Raw genomic sequence first — 18,322 nt, forward strand, 5'->3', positions numbered from 1 at the left:
CATCCATCCATCCATCCATCCATCCATCCATCCATCCATCCATCCATCCATCCATCCATCCATCCATCCATCCATGCGTCTATTCCATGCATCCGTCCATCCATCCATCTGTCCACCCATCCATCTATGAATCCATCCATCAATCCATCCATCCATCTATCCATCCATGCATCCGTCGATCCATCCATCCATCCTTCTGTCCGTCCGTCCTTCCACCCAGCCATCCATCCATGAATGCATCCATCCATCCATCCATGCATTCGTCCATCCATCCATCCTTCTGTCCGTCCATCCATCCATCCATCCATCCATCCATCCATCCATCCATCCATCCATCCATCCATCCATCCATCCATCCATTTTGTTGAAATATCTGTAGTAAATTTGTCGTCAACATCTGGATTTTTTCTTTGAAATCAGACCAAAAACAGGATATTTGAAATGAACAAAAAAGGTATTATTTGTCTTTAAAAATATACAGGAATCCTATTTCCATGGAAAATGAATAGAACCTTAATATCATACATTTTTTTAAATAAATGCATGACATAAGGGGGTTTTAGATCCTTTCCGCTTTGATGGGAACCATCTGGTGTAGCTCAAGTCTGACACCTTGTGGTGGTTTAAATGTAACAAAACCAAACATGATGACTTAAAGAATTTTTTCTTTTTTTTGTATCTACTTGACAATCATTAGTCGAACAAGCTGCGCACAAAGACCCTGAGAAACACCCGTAACCCTGTGTGGAATGAAACACTCACCTACCATGGCCTGACAGACGACGACATGCAACGTAAAACCCTCAGGTGAACAACTGACCTCACGCAAGCATGCCAACCAACCACTTCAGTAGCAACCACCTCTTTTAATTTGCATCCTTTATTGATTTGTCACAGGCTTTCTGTCTGCGATGAAGATAAATTTGGCCACAATGAGTTTATCGGCGAAACCCGCGTTGCACTGAAGAAGCTGAAGATGAATCAGAAGAAGACCTTCAATGTTTGCCTAGAGAGGGTTGTGCCTGTGAGGAAGCTGATTAAAGAATTTAAAAAACTGAAGCAAAGGCTTTTTTTTCTCTGCTTGTTTGAACCATCTAATGAACTTTTTTGGTCTTGTTTCTCGACACAGACTAAGAGAACTGCGACAGCCGGATCAGCTAGAGGGATCTCTCTCTACGAAGATGAGGTAGTGATCATTTCGAAGCATGTCTAAACGTGACACATTCCTTCCGAGGTTCATGCAGATGTTAATAATCAGTCTTTCCCCCCTTTCCTCTGTCTCAGTCAGGGAAAGAGGGCGCAGAAGCAGAGGAGCGCGGTCGCATTCTGATGTCGCTCATGTACAGCACCCAGCAGAATCGCCTCATCGTGGGGGTCGTTCGCTGCGTTCACTTGGCTGCCATGGATGCTAATGGCTACTCTGACCCATATGTCAAAATGTAGGTTGAACTGGTGGAGGAAAATATCATTTTGCACTGTAATTAGGTGACACTAGTAAAGGCGTAAATTACATTGTGCCTGTGTTTAATTTGCAGATGCCTGAAACCTGACATGGGGAAAAAGGGCAAGTGCAAAACACAGATCAAGAAGAGGACTTTAAACCCAGAGTTTAACGAGGTTAGAAAGAAACTGAAGCATCAGAGAGGATTGTTCTCATCAAGTGATTTCATTTATACCAGTTTGTAAAGCCTTAATAACTGCTTCAATCTCTGGATCACGTTTCAGGAGTTTAGCTTCGACATCAAACACAGTGAGCTGGCCAAGAAGACCTTAGACATCTCTGTGTGGGATTATGACATCGGGAAGTCCAACGATTACATAGGTGAATATCTGCACTACCATAGCATCTTGCAAAAGTATGCATGTCCCTTTAACATTTTAGCTTCAATGTATCTAAACCGTCGCATGGAGGCCTTAGTTCTAACTTTGGGGATGCTTTGCTGCTGGAGGGAAAAAATCATCCCAAATCTATTTATTGCTATCCAACAAGGTTTTGTTTTTAAATATATTCCATACATCACCTCAACTTTAACCAGGTCTCTGCTGAAGAAAAGTAACACTACTTAAGATGCTGTGACCACCTAATTCTATATTTCTATAATGGTTTGATCTAATGTCCTCAACAGCTTCTCCTACATGCTTTTTTAAATCTACTACATGGATTGTAGTAGCCTTTAAACTGAGTTTCACATGGCTTTGTGGTTATGCCATGCCTCTTCCATTTATATATATATTCTAACTCTGCTTTACATTTCCACACAACTGTCTTCTGTAAACTGAAGCCTCCACAGAACACTCAAATTCACACCAAGATTAAATAAAATGAAGTTGGAATCTGTTTAGTGTTTGAGGAACTGGTCTAGGGAATTCATTGCATTTAATTTTTGTCAGGAAGATTAATCTTGAAATGGATCTGAATTACTTTTTATTTTTAAAATGTATACACAGTCATATATTGTAAGTAACTAAGAGTGAAATTTGTGGTTGTAATGTGCATAAAAAGTAATAGAAAGCGAAGGGGGGTATGAATACTTTTGGGATGTGCTATTTAGGATTCCTGTGATGCAATGAAAGCTGGAATCTCTCACCTGCGTCTCACGTACCCCTCCTCTCTGACAGGTGGCTGCCAGCTGGGCATTACCGCCAAAGGGGAAAGGCTGAAGCACTGGTATGAGTGCTTGAAGAACAAGGACAAGAAGATTGAGCACTGGCACACCTTAGTGATTGAGAATCACGTCGCTAGTGATTAACCATGCACCAGTAGCGCACAACGAATCAGATTGCATTCATGTCTTGCTGCACTTTTAAAAATGAAGTTCTGTTGTTTTGTTTTTTTTAATAATAATTGGATCATACCTGAACGTGCAGGCACTGTTTCTTCCTTCTCTGTATTCAGCAGTAATTCCCTAATTTTTCTTTGTAGCGCTTTCACTCCTGATACCCAATTAGCCTATGGCACAAATCCCATTATGTAAAAAATGAAAAACAAGAAAAGCAAGTTTAAAAAACTTTCATCGAAAAGGCCTTCAGATCCATCAGAAATCCTTTGCAGAGACACATTTATTCGCTGAGGGAAATGAAGTTTGAATCGCACTAGAAAAGATCAGGAAAAGCAATATGTTATGGCATTAGAACCATCATCAGCACTCACAAAGGCCATAACTCAACCCACAACCTAAACTCCTTACACAGTTGCTGTTTGAAGCATATAGAGCTCTATAAGCATGCCAGGCCCCAGCTGCACTTTAAAATAATTCAGCTGTACGAACACACTGTATATTTACACAAAGAAATGTTTACATATGATACATTGCTCAGGTTAGGATAGACATCTGATTTAGATGATTCATATGTGAGTGAACTATGAGCTAGAATAAACCGTAAGCAGTTGCTGTTAATTTGTGGTTTAAAAAAGAAATAAATATGGCACACCTGTTTAGTTTGACAACTGTTTTTCTGCTGTGTTATTCAAGATGTGTGTGCTGTTTTATGTTTGTAGGGCGTAATATCTATGTGTTAAGAGAAACTGGAACCAAGATATTGATTCATTTCATTTCTTTACGGGGGGGGATAAAAAAAGAAAACAAACAGAATCACGTCCTGCTACCTCTGCTCGTTCAAAGCTCGCAGTTCACTCTGACGCCTCAGAGGGTTTTTTACTGTAATGTTTACACTGAACACAGACGGTAAAGTGTCCTAGTCGTTTACAGGAGAGAGAAGATGGAGCAAGTCATGTGGAAAGTATGTGCAGCTTTTACCTGCATGCACTGTGCTTGTGACTCTCATGTGCCTGGGGCTGCTTTAGCCCGCTTTTACCCTGATCATCAGCCCCCCTCCCCTCTCTCTCTCTCTCTCCCTCCCTCCTCCCCACCCTGATTATCAAAAGCTTCAGTGAGTGTTTGTTCACTAATTAAAGCAAATTAAGCAAAGCACACCTTAAACAGTGGAATGACCTCTATTTATACAGAAAATTGTCTGCAAGTTATTCCAGTGTTAATACAAAGACAAAAAAAATCCTATGCATGATGTTATACTATATGTGTATATATATATAATATACATATATATACATATATACATGTGTGTATTTATATTTGTTAGAAATAAACGCTATTGTATCTTCATTAATGTTTACACTCTTCACCATAACATTCCTTTTGACACAGAGGCCATACTCTGCATGACTATAACAATATCGACAAATCCAGATAAGCTGGTTTGCTAGTATACATGGGATTTAAAAAAAAAGCAGTCACTGAGCATATATACATAGGAGGTCTATGAGTAGCAGATTGAAATCTTCATGTTAAACTGAGAGATTCTGTAAATGCACACATAAAGCTTACCAGTGTGTTGTTTTCTGAGTAAATCAATGCCCAGATGTGACAGTGACCTTGTACTACACTGTGCTACTTCAACAGCTGATCATGAAGATATGATCGATTGCTTGTAAAAACAAAACAACTGGCTTCTGCCTGAGCTCAAGTTATAGCCGCCTTCTACTTGATTCTGCCAGTTCAGTGGAATGTTCCTTAATCTCTGTACTTGTACATAGATAGTGCATGAAGTCGAATTCTGTATGTTTGCTAATGACTTTGCATGTAAAGGTTTTGCAGAAAGTTTACACAGACCAATAAAATTTAATGCAAATTGATGTGTCTTTGGAGTTTTCCTGTAAGATTTTATCATTTCAGCTTTTTGGAAGAAATCAAAACAAATGACTTTAAAATGTTGGACAATACGTAATAAATATGTTAGATAAGACTGAGCATTAAGTGAAGGCAATAAAATTTCATGTTCATCCTAGAAGAAGAGAAAAATGTGTCAGTTTTAGAACATAAAGAATATAAAAGCAAGGAAAAGTTTGTATTTTCAGATTTTATCTCATGCTTTCTTTGTATCATTCATTCATCCATTGTGTCTTAGCTTTCTTCCTTGTATTCTTCTATTAATCACCCTTTCCTTTTTTTCTGCTGTATTTGAGATTTAAACATTACCGGACGAACTAAGGGAGGTTTGGCTCCAATGAGGATTTAGACAGCCCCAGTTTGATTAAACACAAAGAGAATATGTTTAAATAAATAACTCAGACTACTTAATAAGCCATATTTGTGTTAAAAAGTTTAATTTTTATTCCTGTTTCATTTCTTCATTTTAAAAATTAGGGTAACACACCTTTTTAACTGGATCTTTGGTCAGCACCTTAGTATGTCTTAATTTTTGGCTCTCATCTAACCTAACACATTTTTTCTATCTAATGTTTAGTTAAAACTATACCCTCTTTACTCTCTCCTTATTTAGTTTATTTTCCCATTGTAAACGATTTGTAAGGTAGGGTTAAGTAACATTAATATTTTAAAATCAAAAATACAATTGTAACAAAATAAAATTGTAATTAAACTAGATGAAATGGAAATGTTTCTTCAGGGCAGAGCCAGAAGTGGTTATACTAATATATTTTAAATGATAAACTATTGCCCTGCTTTTGTTTCATGCTTTTCTGTTTCCCAGTGATAACACAGGCACACCCTTTATAAATCTGGTCCTGAACCACTGCTGCATTCAGCCATTTAAAAATAGATCCCCTACACCTGAAGCCAAATACATTATGGAGCTAATGTAGACCAAGATTCTGAAGTTTAATGAGACTGGGATGCTGGAAAAGGTAGAGATGGCATGAGTTAATGACAATAATAACATAACGTGATGATAAATTACTAATTAATCTCCTAATACCTGTGGAATTATGGATAAAGACCATATTTAATCTAATAAATAAATCAGTGCAGGACAAATAAATAATAAAAAAAACACCCTTAAGACATGCAAAACTAGTTATTATTAAAACTAGTTTAGAATTTCAATGTAGATGATTTAGAGCTCATTCTATATATCAGCTACATAAATCTTTAATTCAATTATTTGATTTTCATCTTCCACAAGAGCTACAAAATATTTTTGTTCCTAATTTCGGCATAAACAACCGGTCAGGTTATGCTGTGCTCCCATTTTTAGGACCTCACAAGTATAGCCCCAACTAGAGGAATCATTAAAGGCTTACACAGGATTTCACAGCCTTGTGCGTAAAGTGTCAAATTTCTCCAAATCCACGGACCAATAAGAACACTTTGCATTTCTACGTTGTCTAAGTCAGAGAGACTGAAATTTAGGAGTGCTCTGCAAAAAAAGCAAACCCCAAACCAGGTATCTCAATCCTTGCAATAGAACATACCCATGCAGACATTAATTATAAACTAGGACTTGTTTGCCTATAGATTGAAATGGAAAACGGATGGTTCCTTACAGCTTTTTTTGTCTTGTCATGGCTCGCTTTATCTAAAGCACAAAACACACCTGGACCAGGTGTGTCCTGCCTCAGGTGGAGTCCTGCAGACGGACACATACTGCTCACCTTTCTGCACCAGGACCCCACCGGTGAGCGCTCTTTGTATCTCACCAAGTGGTCTGATGACCTGCGGCTTGCAGAGTGCGAAATCAATCCAAATCCAGATGTTACCGAAGGATATCACGCCTATTGCAACAGAACACAGACCTGGAATCGGGAAATTGTCCCCAGGTTTAACATCAGTCTGCTGCTGTCCCCTGATGCTCCGTGCGCTCCAGTGCCTTCCAGGAATGAGGAGACAGGGAGGAAAACCCGGAGGAAACGCTCCTGGATATTCCCAGGCACGCTGTGGTGTGGAACTGGAAGCAAAGCGGCCGAGTATGAACAATTGGGTAAGGTTGTTTTATTCACTTAAATACATTCTGACTTTGCCTCACTTATTGTTTTTTATTTATTTATTTATTCTTACAATGTTTTCTCACATTATTATTGAATATAGTTCTCATGATATAATAGCCTTGAGCCACATGTGCTCTGAATGAATGGAAAAACTCTGAGATTTTATTGACATTCCTCACTTATTCCGCATGACTGCTAAATAGTTTCACTACTTTTGCACGTTTACACAAGACACTGCAGTAAATCTAAAGAACAAACCAGCAAGTATTTCCTTTTTTCTTTTTTTTTTTAACAAAAAACGTCTTTACAGTTCCTGACGTTTTCCATATTTGGTTATATTATAACCCTTTAATCAGGATTTTAGGTGTCAGACCCAAAAGTTGAACAAAATGTTTTTCTTGAACCTTTCCAAAGATAAGAAAAAGCATGCATCCCTGTTACTGTGATACCCTTTGGTGAAACAGGGATAGACCAAACGCTTCTTGATATTGAATAACTGTAACTAGAATCCAACTTAGTGTAATTCAATCTCAACATAAATCTATCTCTGCTGTAACGGAGTCAGAGGTCTGTCAAAGAACATGATTTGTTGAACACAAAGCACCAATAAAACAAAATAACACAGCAGATGAAAATATAAATGTTTGAAGCCGGGTTAGGTTTAATAAAAAAAAAAAAAAAAAAAACTATATCCAGAGCTTATAGTTTTCACAGAAAATCTTGCATCCAAAAACTGAAAAAATTGGGCACAACTGCAAATCTACCCCAGGCAGGCACATCCCTTGATAAACCGACATGCTAAACACAGAGAGCACAAAGTAGTATCCATGAGGCCTATTGTAACATCAGAGAAGATGAATAGTAATCAGGACAGTTAATATTCCACAAATTGGGCCTTCAGATAAGGCCAATTGCTCCAAGAAAGACAAAAGGGGTCTATATCTGAGGCCATGAGAATATCATTAGTGACTTTCATCAGAGCTGGTTCAGTGCTATGATGACCTCCAAAACCAGACTGAAACTCTTCAAAAAGTTAATTATGGTATAGTCACAGAGGTCTCAAACTTGTTTGGCAACTACTTTCTCAATAATTTTAGATAAGAAATTAAGATTGGATATAGGTCTATAATTGACCAAGTCAACTGGGTCAGGAGATGGTTTCTTAAGTAAAGTTTTAATTGCACCTTAAAAGCCCGAGGTACATATCCCTGTAACAATGATAGGTTAATTGTAACTAAGATGGAGGTGGAAATCAGGAAAAATAGTTCCTTAAATAACTTGTTTGGAATGGGATCTAACACAAGTTGAATGCTTAGATGAAGATACTATAGTTAGGTTGAGATGCTGCCTCACCATCCGGAGGTAAACCGATCATATTTAGAGGGTTGCTAATGATCTTATATTTAATAGAATCAATTTTATTTATAAAGAATCTGATAAAATTATTGCTGCTAACCTGTGTTTTGGAGGACTAATAAATTTAGCCAGATTTCAAATGATAGATCAAATCAATTCAAACAGAATGCAGTGAAATTTTTATTAGTGACATTAAATCACACACAATTAGCTCTTTAGCCATATAAACAGCATATTTATTGGAAAAAATAGAGTTGTTCATATTTTAAAAGACAAATATAATATATTATATGTTAGAATTATCCTCAGACCCTTATCTCCCTTCTCAAAATAGCTTTTATTTAAAATCAAATCAACTCTTCGATCCTAAACCTTGAATTCTTGTCATGCAAACAGCTTTGAATCTCCTTTTCTTGTGCCCAGGTATGTTTGAGAGAGCGGATAAGTGTTGCCGTGAACATGACCACTGCTCGGACATCATCCCAGCTTTCACAGTAAATTATGGAGTCTTCAACCCAAACTTCTTCACTGTCTCACACTGTGAGTGTGACCTAAGGTGAGTCTCACAATGACCCAGAGAAACATAGAAATTGAGTCTGGATTGCACAGATGTGTCCCTTCCAGGTAAACTCCTGCAAGTGGTAAATCACTTCCCCTCATAATGCTCTGGAGGTTTAAGGAAATATTTGCTTGGAGCCAAATTTTTGAAAGCTTTACTTTCTCATATTACATGGCTGGAATGTGCCACATTATTTGTTTTTTTTGGTGAAAAATTTAAAAGAACTTTTAAATTTAAAAAATATCCTGGACTGTTATTGGTAAGTTTTACTTCATTCATTCATGAGTCTTTCAGGCATGGTTTTTCTTTACGAGTAAATTATTTTTATTCGTTTAATCATTCGATGAGCATTTCTTTCCCCCCATAAATGTCATATATATTGATGGAGGTGCATATTTTGATCTGACATCCCCTCTAATAAATTACATAAATTGTTACTTTCCAAGTTAAACTGTTTCACAGTTGGTTATTCAACTCAAACAAGTAAGATCTTAAAAAAACAACAACAATAAAATAAGTAAGGAGAGAAGAATTTTGAGGTATTTGAATGACTGCATAATTCCTTAAGCTTCTCCTGCTCTCTGTGTGTCAGGTTTCGACAGTGCCTTCTGGGCATGAATGACAGCATTTCGAGTATGGTGGGCTACAGCTTCTTCAACATCCTGAAGGTTCCTTGCTTTGAGCTGAAGCCGGTGAAGCGCTGCACCCACATGTACTGGTGGGGAATGTAAGGGAGACAAACACACTGTTGCTTGGAGCTATGATTGTATACTTAAAGGCATAACATTTCCTTAAGGGAAAACAAGATGCTCTTTAATGTAGTGTAGTTATGGTTATGTTGAAATAGGTCATATTTCTCCAGAACTCACAAAATAAACTCCAATTAAACTATCTTGGCTCAATTACTACACCTGTAATCATGAGAATGATAAAAGCGTTACATCATTTTTGAATGCAGCATAAGCTCTAGCAGTGAATCAAGTTTATCAAAAGGATACATGGGGCTCTGTTATTAGATCATGAGTGCAAGGGGGATTTCATATAAAGATGAAAACTTCTGGATTCTTTTATCTAGCTTATAAATAAGAACATTTAGGACAAGAGCTTAGATGTTTTAGTCCTCTTGTAGCCATCTCTTAAAAACAAACAACAGAACGTGTGCATGAAAGTAGTTTTCAATAAAGTTTTATTCATACTAAAAAGAAAAATAACATGAAAAATCAGATTTAAATTTTTTCATTTGCATCTTATATCAACAACTAGCAGATTTAGCCCTTCCTGTGTAATCCACACAATAGATACTTATGGATTTCCTACTGGCTGTCAATATTTCTTATTCCATGACAGAAAGCAATTTAATGCTCAAAAGGACAAGCAGAGCAATGTGGCCTCATTCCTCCTTCCTGTTATCAACGACCACTCTCCCTCAATGTTAATCACACTGCAGTCATGTAGAGACTTTTTATACTAGTCATTTTTTTTAACATGCTAACAGCTCTTTCTATATAAGTAATTTGAAATTTGGATGAATTTTAACCTCTTTGTTGCAAATAGTTGAATCATCAGCAGAAAGTCCTCCACCAGAGGAGGAGGACACCAGACCAAAACACTGCATAATTGTACCATATATATTTAATGCTCTGAACTTCCATATCAATGTGTTGTTTTTTTTTTCACCATTTTTTTCCCCCCACTGTTTACATTTCATCACTGCTGCACTTTAAGGAGTGGAAATGTGATTGGAGCTTTTCAAAACGCTACATTGGCACAGTGCTGGGTGCAGCACTGCCTCTAGCTCTGGAGCTACAGTTGGCTCTTTAGACATTCCATGTGGCTCTAAAGAACTTTGACAAAAAAAAAAAAAAAAATCTAAGATTAAAAAAAAAAAAATCTAAGCTTTATATTATTTATAAATATCGACATATTAACAAATTCACATAATAGCAGATTTATTTTTCGAAAACAGCACCAGAAAAAGTACCAGTCCCAGTCTTCAGGATCTTTTTCTTTGCAATTAGGTTGGAAACTCAGAGCTTTAACTATCTTTGCATAAATTTCAAAATCCTATCAAAAAGGAATTGTACCTGTATCCTCTGTTTGCCAAAATATTCTTTCTTTCTTTTTTCTAAAATTAAAAAAATACAAATAAAATAATAATTATTTAACAAATCATGTTGTTTTTCCTGTAGTAATTATTCAGCACTAATTATAAGTTGCCTTTTTTTGTAAATATCATTTTACATTAGTGGTTTTAAATGAGCTTTAATAAGCGATCTGAGGAGATTAATGGCTGATTGTAAAGTCTGCAGACCTCTGATATAATGCCTATCTGGCTATCAGCCCTTCAAGTAGCCATCATTGACTCCTGATATTCTTTACTTTCCTTCTATCTTCTTTTCTAGAATATGTCATACCCTATGAATAAAATCCTCTAGATATACAAAGAAAATTTAAACCATAACACTTTTAGCATAGTTTTTTTTTCTTCCCGATCAAAGGATCTTACTGGGGTCAAAAGAAGGAACCAGTTTTCTCCGGAGCTCATGTAGGGCAAGAGTTCATACATTTAAATATCATCAGATTGCTCTAGTAAATTCTGCTTAAAATATTAGGCTTATTTTTTGCTGATAGTGTAGATATTGGATGTTAATGAAACTGAAATAAGCTAAACACTGGTTATTGTTTAAAAAAAAGATTGAAAAGTTGATATTAGAACCTGTTTGCAGTAAAAGTGTGAAAAATTATGTGATTTTCTCTATTGAATCATTAAAAGCGGACAATGACAGTCTCATACTACTGCTACTACTACTACTACTACTAATAATAATAATAATACTAACAAAAATCCATTTTTTTCTTCATGTAATCGTTCGACATGCATCTTTTCTCACTCTAGGTGCAAAAAGGCTGAAGAGGCTCCATATGCCATCTTCAAAGCCGCCCTGCCTTACAACAGCTCTGATTTTACAGGCAAACATGTTGATAGCAAGAATTTAACAAGCAGTAAAGAGCAGAATGTATCTGAGATGCCTTCGTTAAACCCTCAAAGGAAGGCTTCAGAATCTGAACACAGATGTGGCCTCAGAGACCCACCCAGAGGAGATACGTTTCACCGCAGAAGAACAGAGGGAAGGGGCTGCAAAAGGAACAAGAAACTGTTCAAAAAGGAATCTTCTCAAGTGTCCACAAAACCCACAAAGATATCTAATTCTAAAAGTAAAAACTGGACAAGAGATAGAAAGAAGAATAGAAGAGATGAGTTTTCTGGTTTTACTCAGAAAACCAACATTCCAACAACCTTCCCCACCACCACCTCGGTTCAAATATCACCAGCAACTACACCGTCAAGTGTCTCAGCTTTAACACTGAGACCGAGTCCTCAGAAAGACTTAACAAAAGTTAAAGAAGAGTTAAAGAAAACAAAAAGTAAGAAGAAACAACCAAAGCAGAGTAAATGCTGTGAATCCAACAGGAACACGTCTCCCCTTCAATGCAGGAGCTGTTTACAACCTAGTGGATCTCCCTCAACAGCTGCCAAACCAACAAAAACAAAACAATTACCAGCCCATCATAAGAAAAGATATTTTAGAAATAAAACAGGAAAACCCAAGCAAGAAGCTCTGACCACTATTAGGAATGCAGCCACTTTTGCAACACCCATCACAAAACAAAAGAATGCATCTTCTCCTCATCCAAGGGGATCAGCTTCGAAGAAAGCAGGTCAGAATATCTTTGGTGGTAGTTCCAACCAAAGGAATCTTTCAGAAAAAAGCCTGGAGAAAAATAAGAAGCGGAATATAGCTGGTGAGTAAATTTGGCTGCTTTTTTCAGTCTCACCTTTAAAGCTAAACGTTCACAGGCCTATTGAATAGAAATAAAACCACATGGGCCATGTTGATCTCTGGTCTTAAAGTCTGGTCTTCCAATATTTGTATTGATTAATTATCTCTTTGAAGGTCTAAATAATTGTAAAAAAAAAAAAAAAACCTTCTGATGGCCTGGCTTTTAGGAGTTATTAAATAATAGATGATCTGTAAATAAATCACATCAGAGTCAAATATTACATTACCTTTTATAAGCAGTATTTGGACCTTTTTTGTTTTATTGTAATCAGGTCAGGTAAAAGATCTTAGCAAATAATAATCCAGGATTCTCTTTCTAAATTTGATCTAATTCTCAATAGAATAAAGAGTATTTCTGACATGCCTACATCCTGTTGGTTTGAGCATTTAGTTCCCAAAAATTATGGGGCATAATTATTTTTTTTCAGCATTTGACTTCCTCCTCTGATCAAAATCAGTTAAGGGGGAAAACGGTCTACTGATTAATTAAATGGCAACTATGAAAGACACTTTGACTACCAGAGTTTAGAGCTGTAAGATGATAAAGTGACAGGAATTTAGAGGGAAAAGTTTGTCATATCAAATATAGGTTCATGACAAAGGCAGTTATTTTGACTTGGATGAAGTGGTGGGACGAGTAAGTGTTTATCAAGAAAAATCTAGAAAAAAAAAAACAAGTAATTTAAATGTGTATAGATTTAAATGCATCATTTAATGCTTTAATTGGATTAAAGGAAGCAACTAAAAGTTATGGTTTCTTTAAACTACTTGGAAAACAAGGAATCTTTCATCTGCAGTCCTCCTTCAGTGCCGACTAGTAAATTCTGCCCTTCGGTCGCTGGTAAAGGTCTGTGCAGCAGCTATAATCAGCTAATTGGTATCAGTGATCAAAAGGCAACCTAAGTAGAAAAATATGGGGAAGAAAAAATATGTCTTACTTGCAGAGACCAATAATTAAACCATAATTTCCTCCAACTGGCAATTTTCTCTGGAACACGGAGTAAAAAAAAAAGTCTTGTTACACAACCAAAAAATGAAACGCCTGCATATAAACCTTTATGGCCTGAGGGTTATATGTACTAGTTACACTTTTGATATGGGATTTATTTGGTAGATGAGTTTTTAAACACTATAAAAAATGTAAGAATTGCTTTAAAGAACAAAACATTATAAAACTTTGCCAATTTTTTTATTCTGACATGCACAGTCCCCAAAAATGTAAAAATGTGTACTTACCGGTAATCATGAATAATTTTGTTTTAATTCGATGATTTAAAATACCTGTTTTTTTTTTTTTTATTTGGTATGAGAACAGAACAATTAATTAGAGAACAGAGAACAGAACAATTAATCAGAACAACAATTAATGAAATAACAGTTTGCGTGTTTAAATGTACTGCAGATTTTCTCAAATTCACGTACTATATAGCCCAAAGCATGTATCCAAGGTCCAATAAACAGGTGCATCTCAATATATTGAAGTGTGTTTGAATAGTTTGTTATCTAAGTAGCTTACCTCTATGAGTAAAACACATTATATAGAATAATAACACACAGGCTGAGCTTTTAAAGCCTTAATTTTTATTAAAAAATTTTCGTCCAAAACTAATGAAAATAAAGCTATGAATATTAATTCAGACAAATGAAAGAAACTATTTATCACAGAAATGTTGATTCATAACAGCTATGCTTATTCGCTTCAATTCAAAAATACTTTATTTTTACCAAAGATGTGCTCAAAAGTTATTATCAGTTTACTTTTAATTAAACTACTTTTTAATAACAACACTTATAAAGACCTACTCAAATTTACTTATATGCACCTGTTTATAGAGCCCCAAACCATATTTGCATAAATAACTAATAATTCTCTCCAGAAAGTGATTGGAAACATGTGAACAGCTGGTGATATCTATTGTGCTTTTGGACCTCATGTTTGGAATAGGTGCTTATTTCTTGATTAACATCCTCTAGGTGCATGCTAATGATAAACTTGATTCTCTATGTTTGAGTCTCTTCCAATTATGAGGCTAAAGCCTCGGTGGTTCCTGGTTTTTGCAGAAAAACTTTTTCATTTTAGAGTGACAGTTTACTTCAATGCCTGAATCTCTCTGAAAGATAAACACGTTCATTTTTTCTGTCTGTTTAATTATGCCAGCAGATAAAAACCTCCAGTGTAGAAGCCTCAAACACCTGGATGATTGTGTGCTTAAAATTCCTCCATTTGAGAAGAAATATAATCTTACAAACATGGGGTCCAAGACTGCTTATCACTGTGAATGCATAACCCGGTAAGATGCTTCTCTCACTTTTCTCTATATGGTGCATCTTTTTTTTTTTTTTGCATTCCTTTATGTGAATTGATTAAATTGGCCCTTAAAACTTATTTATTGAGCAGATATCATTTTGAATGCCCTGAAAAAAGCCTGAAACTGTTGTCATTTAGCAGATAGCAACCTCCATGCTTTGAACCTGGAGGTTGTCTTACAAGTGAGGAAATGATGCCATTATGAATAAAATTTAACAGGGAAAAGATCCTCCTTTCTTTGTTAAATGATTAGAAATATCAAGCAGTAAACTGTAATAAGAAGTGATCAGTAAACCACGACTTAAAAGAGAAATTTCAAATAGCAAATCAACATATATTTTCTTGCAAAAAAATGAAATTTTTCACTGATTAATGATTATTGTTTCCCTTGCATTGTTTGCTGTCAGCCAAAAAAATGTGTAATCCTTTCTATTCTTTATTTTATTTGCTTTATAATGAAACAGTGCAGACATTGTTCATACCAGAGTACCCAGAGTAATCCCTAATTTCCAATCTTCCTTAGAATAACTTTTTTTACACAGTCTAAAGTACAATTTGTTGTATGTTCACAAATTAATTTTGTCCATACAGCAGTATGCATTCTGCTTTAAATGTTCACTTTTTTATGAAAACACAATTGTAAATGCATTTAATTGGGATTTTTTTGTGGTCTGGAGAAAAAAAGCATGGCAATTTTTAGAATCACCATAAAGCAAGAAGGTCCTAGATTCAAATCTCATTCCAGGGTGTTTCCGTATGGACTTGCATGCTCTCTCCATACATAGGTGTGGGTTCTCTATTGATACTGCTGCTTCTGGTTAATATAAGTTTCCCTCAGTTATGTGTGCGTGCATGCGGAGGTTTATGATAAACTGGCAACCTGTCCAAGGTGTACATCCTCTCCTCCCCAAATACAAAAATAGTTCATGGTTGTGATTCCGTAAGTATCATTATTTCTATAATACACCATGAGTCCAATACCTGCTTGTTGTATGCTTTCATTATTGATGACTTTATTGCTGTTTTTAAAAATTGTCAAATTGAAGAAAAAATTAATAATTTTTCTTGCATTTTATTTGCATCTCCATAGTTTGGCCGTTCGAATTAGAAGCTTGAAGGAACCAGGTCTTCTTCGCCCTCTCTTGGAGGAATTTGTCTCTCAAGACTGCTTCACTCTGTCAAAGGAAAAAAAATGTGGTCGCATAAAAAGGTGTGAGGCTCTGAAGTGCTTGTTTAAAGCTATGTCTCCGTTTATGTTTAATGAGAGAACGAGTCTTTTGTTGGAAAACTTTTTTTTTTTCATTTCAATTTCTTTGAGGAACAATACAAGAAAGATTTACATTGAGATGTTAAGACATTTTAGTGCTCAAAAGGAGTAGGTAGAAGTTCAAGAACTTAAAAGGACCTACCCCCAACAACAATTCATGTCATCTAACATATAAGGTCTTGTGCTGAAAGGAGGCATTACAAATTAAAGCACAGTTAAACAAATACAGTGTCTTATTTTGAAAGCTTAAAAGCGTTTCAAACATTTACAAACATTGTCTGTAAAACAGGTTATTAAGCTGGTTTAACTTTATAATTTTTGATATCTCTTTTTTCTAGATGTTCTGGAGGCTTCTCTAAAGCCTCTGACCTACATCAAGCACTTAAGAAGACAGAAGACAAAGACTTTGCTGCAATGAGAGTTTCAGCGAGTGGCAGGAAAAAAAAGATTCCCATTCATCTTTATAAGTATTGCCTAAGGCTGCAGATGAGAGCTGATATTATGCCACAGATCAAATGATAGAAGACTGAACTAAGCACACTAACGACGCTGCTTAGATCTTCATCACATACAGAGCTATTATTTTGAAGATCATTCCATTTTTGACTATTAAAATAATGAGATGCATTTCCCTCATTTTTCCCTCACAGAAATGTGTTCATTCTTTTGATACCTATAAGACCATTGGCCGCCAAACAGATGTGTCCAGTGTTGGTTTCTTGATGTGAAGAGTGAGTCAAAACTTTGATGAGCATCTCTGATGCATACAGAAGGCCAGAGAGGCCAAATGACTTAAATTACAACTGATATTTTACACATCAATAAAATGGGAAAAGCTGCACGTCTTTGACCCAACTGACCCTCCATAAGGATGTTTTATCTTTATGTTGTCACATTTTGTGGGTTTTGTAGTCCAGTCCAGCACTGCAAACCAAAAAAACTTAGAGCCAACTTAAACCAAGAGGTTTTCCAAGAGGATCTGTTTTTCCACAGACAATACAATGTTTTTATGCTGTTTGCGTTTAACTTCAAACACATTTCTTTGCAGAATCATCAAAAAGAAAACATGTAGATAAAATGTAATTAAAGCAGAAACCACTTTGATTTTCGTATAAAGCTTATTTATACCCTTTTCAGGGGACAGCATTTACAACATGGCACTTTATATACATTGTAAAGTAGCCAGTGCACAGCAAATCTTCTCTCCCCTCAAAATAAGTCAACATATTTATAACCGCTGATGTCTTTTTTTTTTTTTTTAACAAGGTCTCAGGTGTGGATGGGGTTAGATGTCATGGCTTTGGTGTTTCGGCTCTAACAGTTTCTCATATTTGCAACCAGAACTGTGTAGAAACTATTTATTCACATTTACTTGAGTACACTTTTGAAAATGTTTTTTTTTTTTTTTTTTTTTTTTTTTTTTTTTTTTTTTTTTTTTAGGGGCTATGGTAGCACTGTTGCCTTACAGCAAGAAGGTTCTGGGTATGATTCCCAGTCCAGAGTCTTTGTGCATGGAGTTTGCATATCTGCTCAGCAGCTTTGCTCATTGTAATATAACCAATCAGCACACAGCTCATCTAAATATTCATGAGCATACCATAAAAGGAAGATTCTGGGGCTTCTAACCAGGCTTACTTTAGGGCTCATAGAACAGCAAATTTGCCATTTTCAGCCCAACCAATGTTACAAACCCTATTTAGAGACCTTAAGGACCAGCACCAAATACCCTATATAATCATTCTACAGTATCAATCCTTCAATATGCATCTGAGACTTATTAAGCCTTGAGCTTTGCACTCTTCTTCCATACACTTTATTGTCAAAAGTATTAGGTCTTAACACCAAATCAAAATATGTTCCAATTACTTGCTGGTCAGTGGATAAGGTTTGGTCTAAAGAAACTTGACTGGCCTGCACAGTCTAACCATAACCTTGTAGTAGAACAACTTTGGGACTGACTAAAGCAAAAGCTTGAATTCTGGTTTCTATGTCTAACTAGAAATTATATTTGGCCACTCTAACCACCTCTGATGGTAACTGGAAGGTTAGCATGGCACTTCAACTCAAAGAACTCTCTGAAGAGCTCTACATAAAGATAGCCATGCTATAACAGGGTTGCAACATCCTGAAACTGAGCTGCAACACAGTTGCCAAGACCATTAAACAGTTCAACAGGATGGGTTGACTTCAGACCAGAACCCACCATAGCTTACCAAAGAAACCGAATGAACAGCGTCATAACCAC

General features: G+C 36.0%; 2 protein-coding genes across 3 annotated transcripts in view; both read left to right on the forward strand.

Annotated features, from left to right (window-relative positions):
- rph3a (rabphilin 3A) overlaps positions 1 to 4,239 on the forward strand; it is a 30,654-nt gene extending 26,415 nt beyond the window's left edge. Inside the window, exons 12-18 of the mRNA XM_015378025.1 lie at positions 698 to 807; positions 898 to 1,024; positions 1,130 to 1,186; positions 1,285 to 1,439; positions 1,536 to 1,617; positions 1,726 to 1,822; positions 2,620 to 4,239. Of these exons, the coding sequence (XP_015233511.1) occupies positions 698 to 807; positions 898 to 1,024; positions 1,130 to 1,186; positions 1,285 to 1,439; positions 1,536 to 1,617; positions 1,726 to 1,822; positions 2,620 to 2,750 (759 nt within the window). The 3' untranslated portion in view covers positions 2,751 to 4,239. The remainder of the gene's footprint in view (positions 1 to 697; positions 808 to 897; positions 1,025 to 1,129; positions 1,187 to 1,284; positions 1,440 to 1,535; positions 1,618 to 1,725; positions 1,823 to 2,619) is intronic.
- A 1,956-nt stretch (positions 4,240 to 6,195) lies between these two features.
- LOC107086825 (group 3 secretory phospholipase A2-like) lies at positions 6,196 to 16,924 on the forward strand. 2 transcript variants are annotated; one of them, XM_015378029.1, is made up of 7 exons: positions 6,196 to 6,738; positions 8,525 to 8,657; positions 9,253 to 9,387; positions 11,557 to 12,464; positions 14,661 to 14,793; positions 15,901 to 16,020; positions 16,416 to 16,924. In XM_015378029.1, the coding sequence occupies exons 1-7, from the start codon at positions 6,282 to 6,284 to the stop codon at positions 16,594 to 16,596; spliced, it is 2,067 nt and encodes a 688-aa protein (XP_015233515.1). In that variant the 5' UTR covers positions 6,196 to 6,281; the 3' UTR covers positions 16,597 to 16,924. The 2 variants fall into 2 exon arrangements, with proteins under 2 accessions (XP_015233515.1, XP_015233516.1); XM_015378030.1 differs by having other exon boundaries at positions 14,664 to 14,793.
- The last annotated feature ends 1,398 nt before the right edge of the window (positions 16,925 to 18,322 follow it).

The sequence above is a fragment of the Cyprinodon variegatus genome, unplaced genomic scaffold, assembly GCF_000732505.1.
Source record: "Cyprinodon variegatus isolate N-32 unplaced genomic scaffold, C_variegatus-1.0 Scaffold163, whole genome shotgun sequence".
NCBI lineage: Eukaryota > Metazoa > Chordata > Actinopteri > Cyprinodontiformes > Cyprinodontidae > Cyprinodon > Cyprinodon variegatus.

Excerpts from the sequence above, each read along its gene's own strand:
- LOC107086825 (XM_015378029.1), top strand. The coding sequence starts at position 6,282 with ATGGAAAACGGATGGTTCCTTACAGCTTTTTTTGTCTTGTCATGGCTC. Across the intron at positions 8,658-9,252 it reads CACTGTGAGTGTGACCTAAG|GTTTCGACAGTGCCTTCTGG; the intron begins GTGAGTCTCACA and ends TCTGTGTGTCAG. Across the intron at positions 12,465-14,660 it reads TAAGAAGCGGAATATAGCTG|CAGATAAAAACCTCCAGTGT; the intron begins GTGAGTAAATTT and ends TAATTATGCCAG.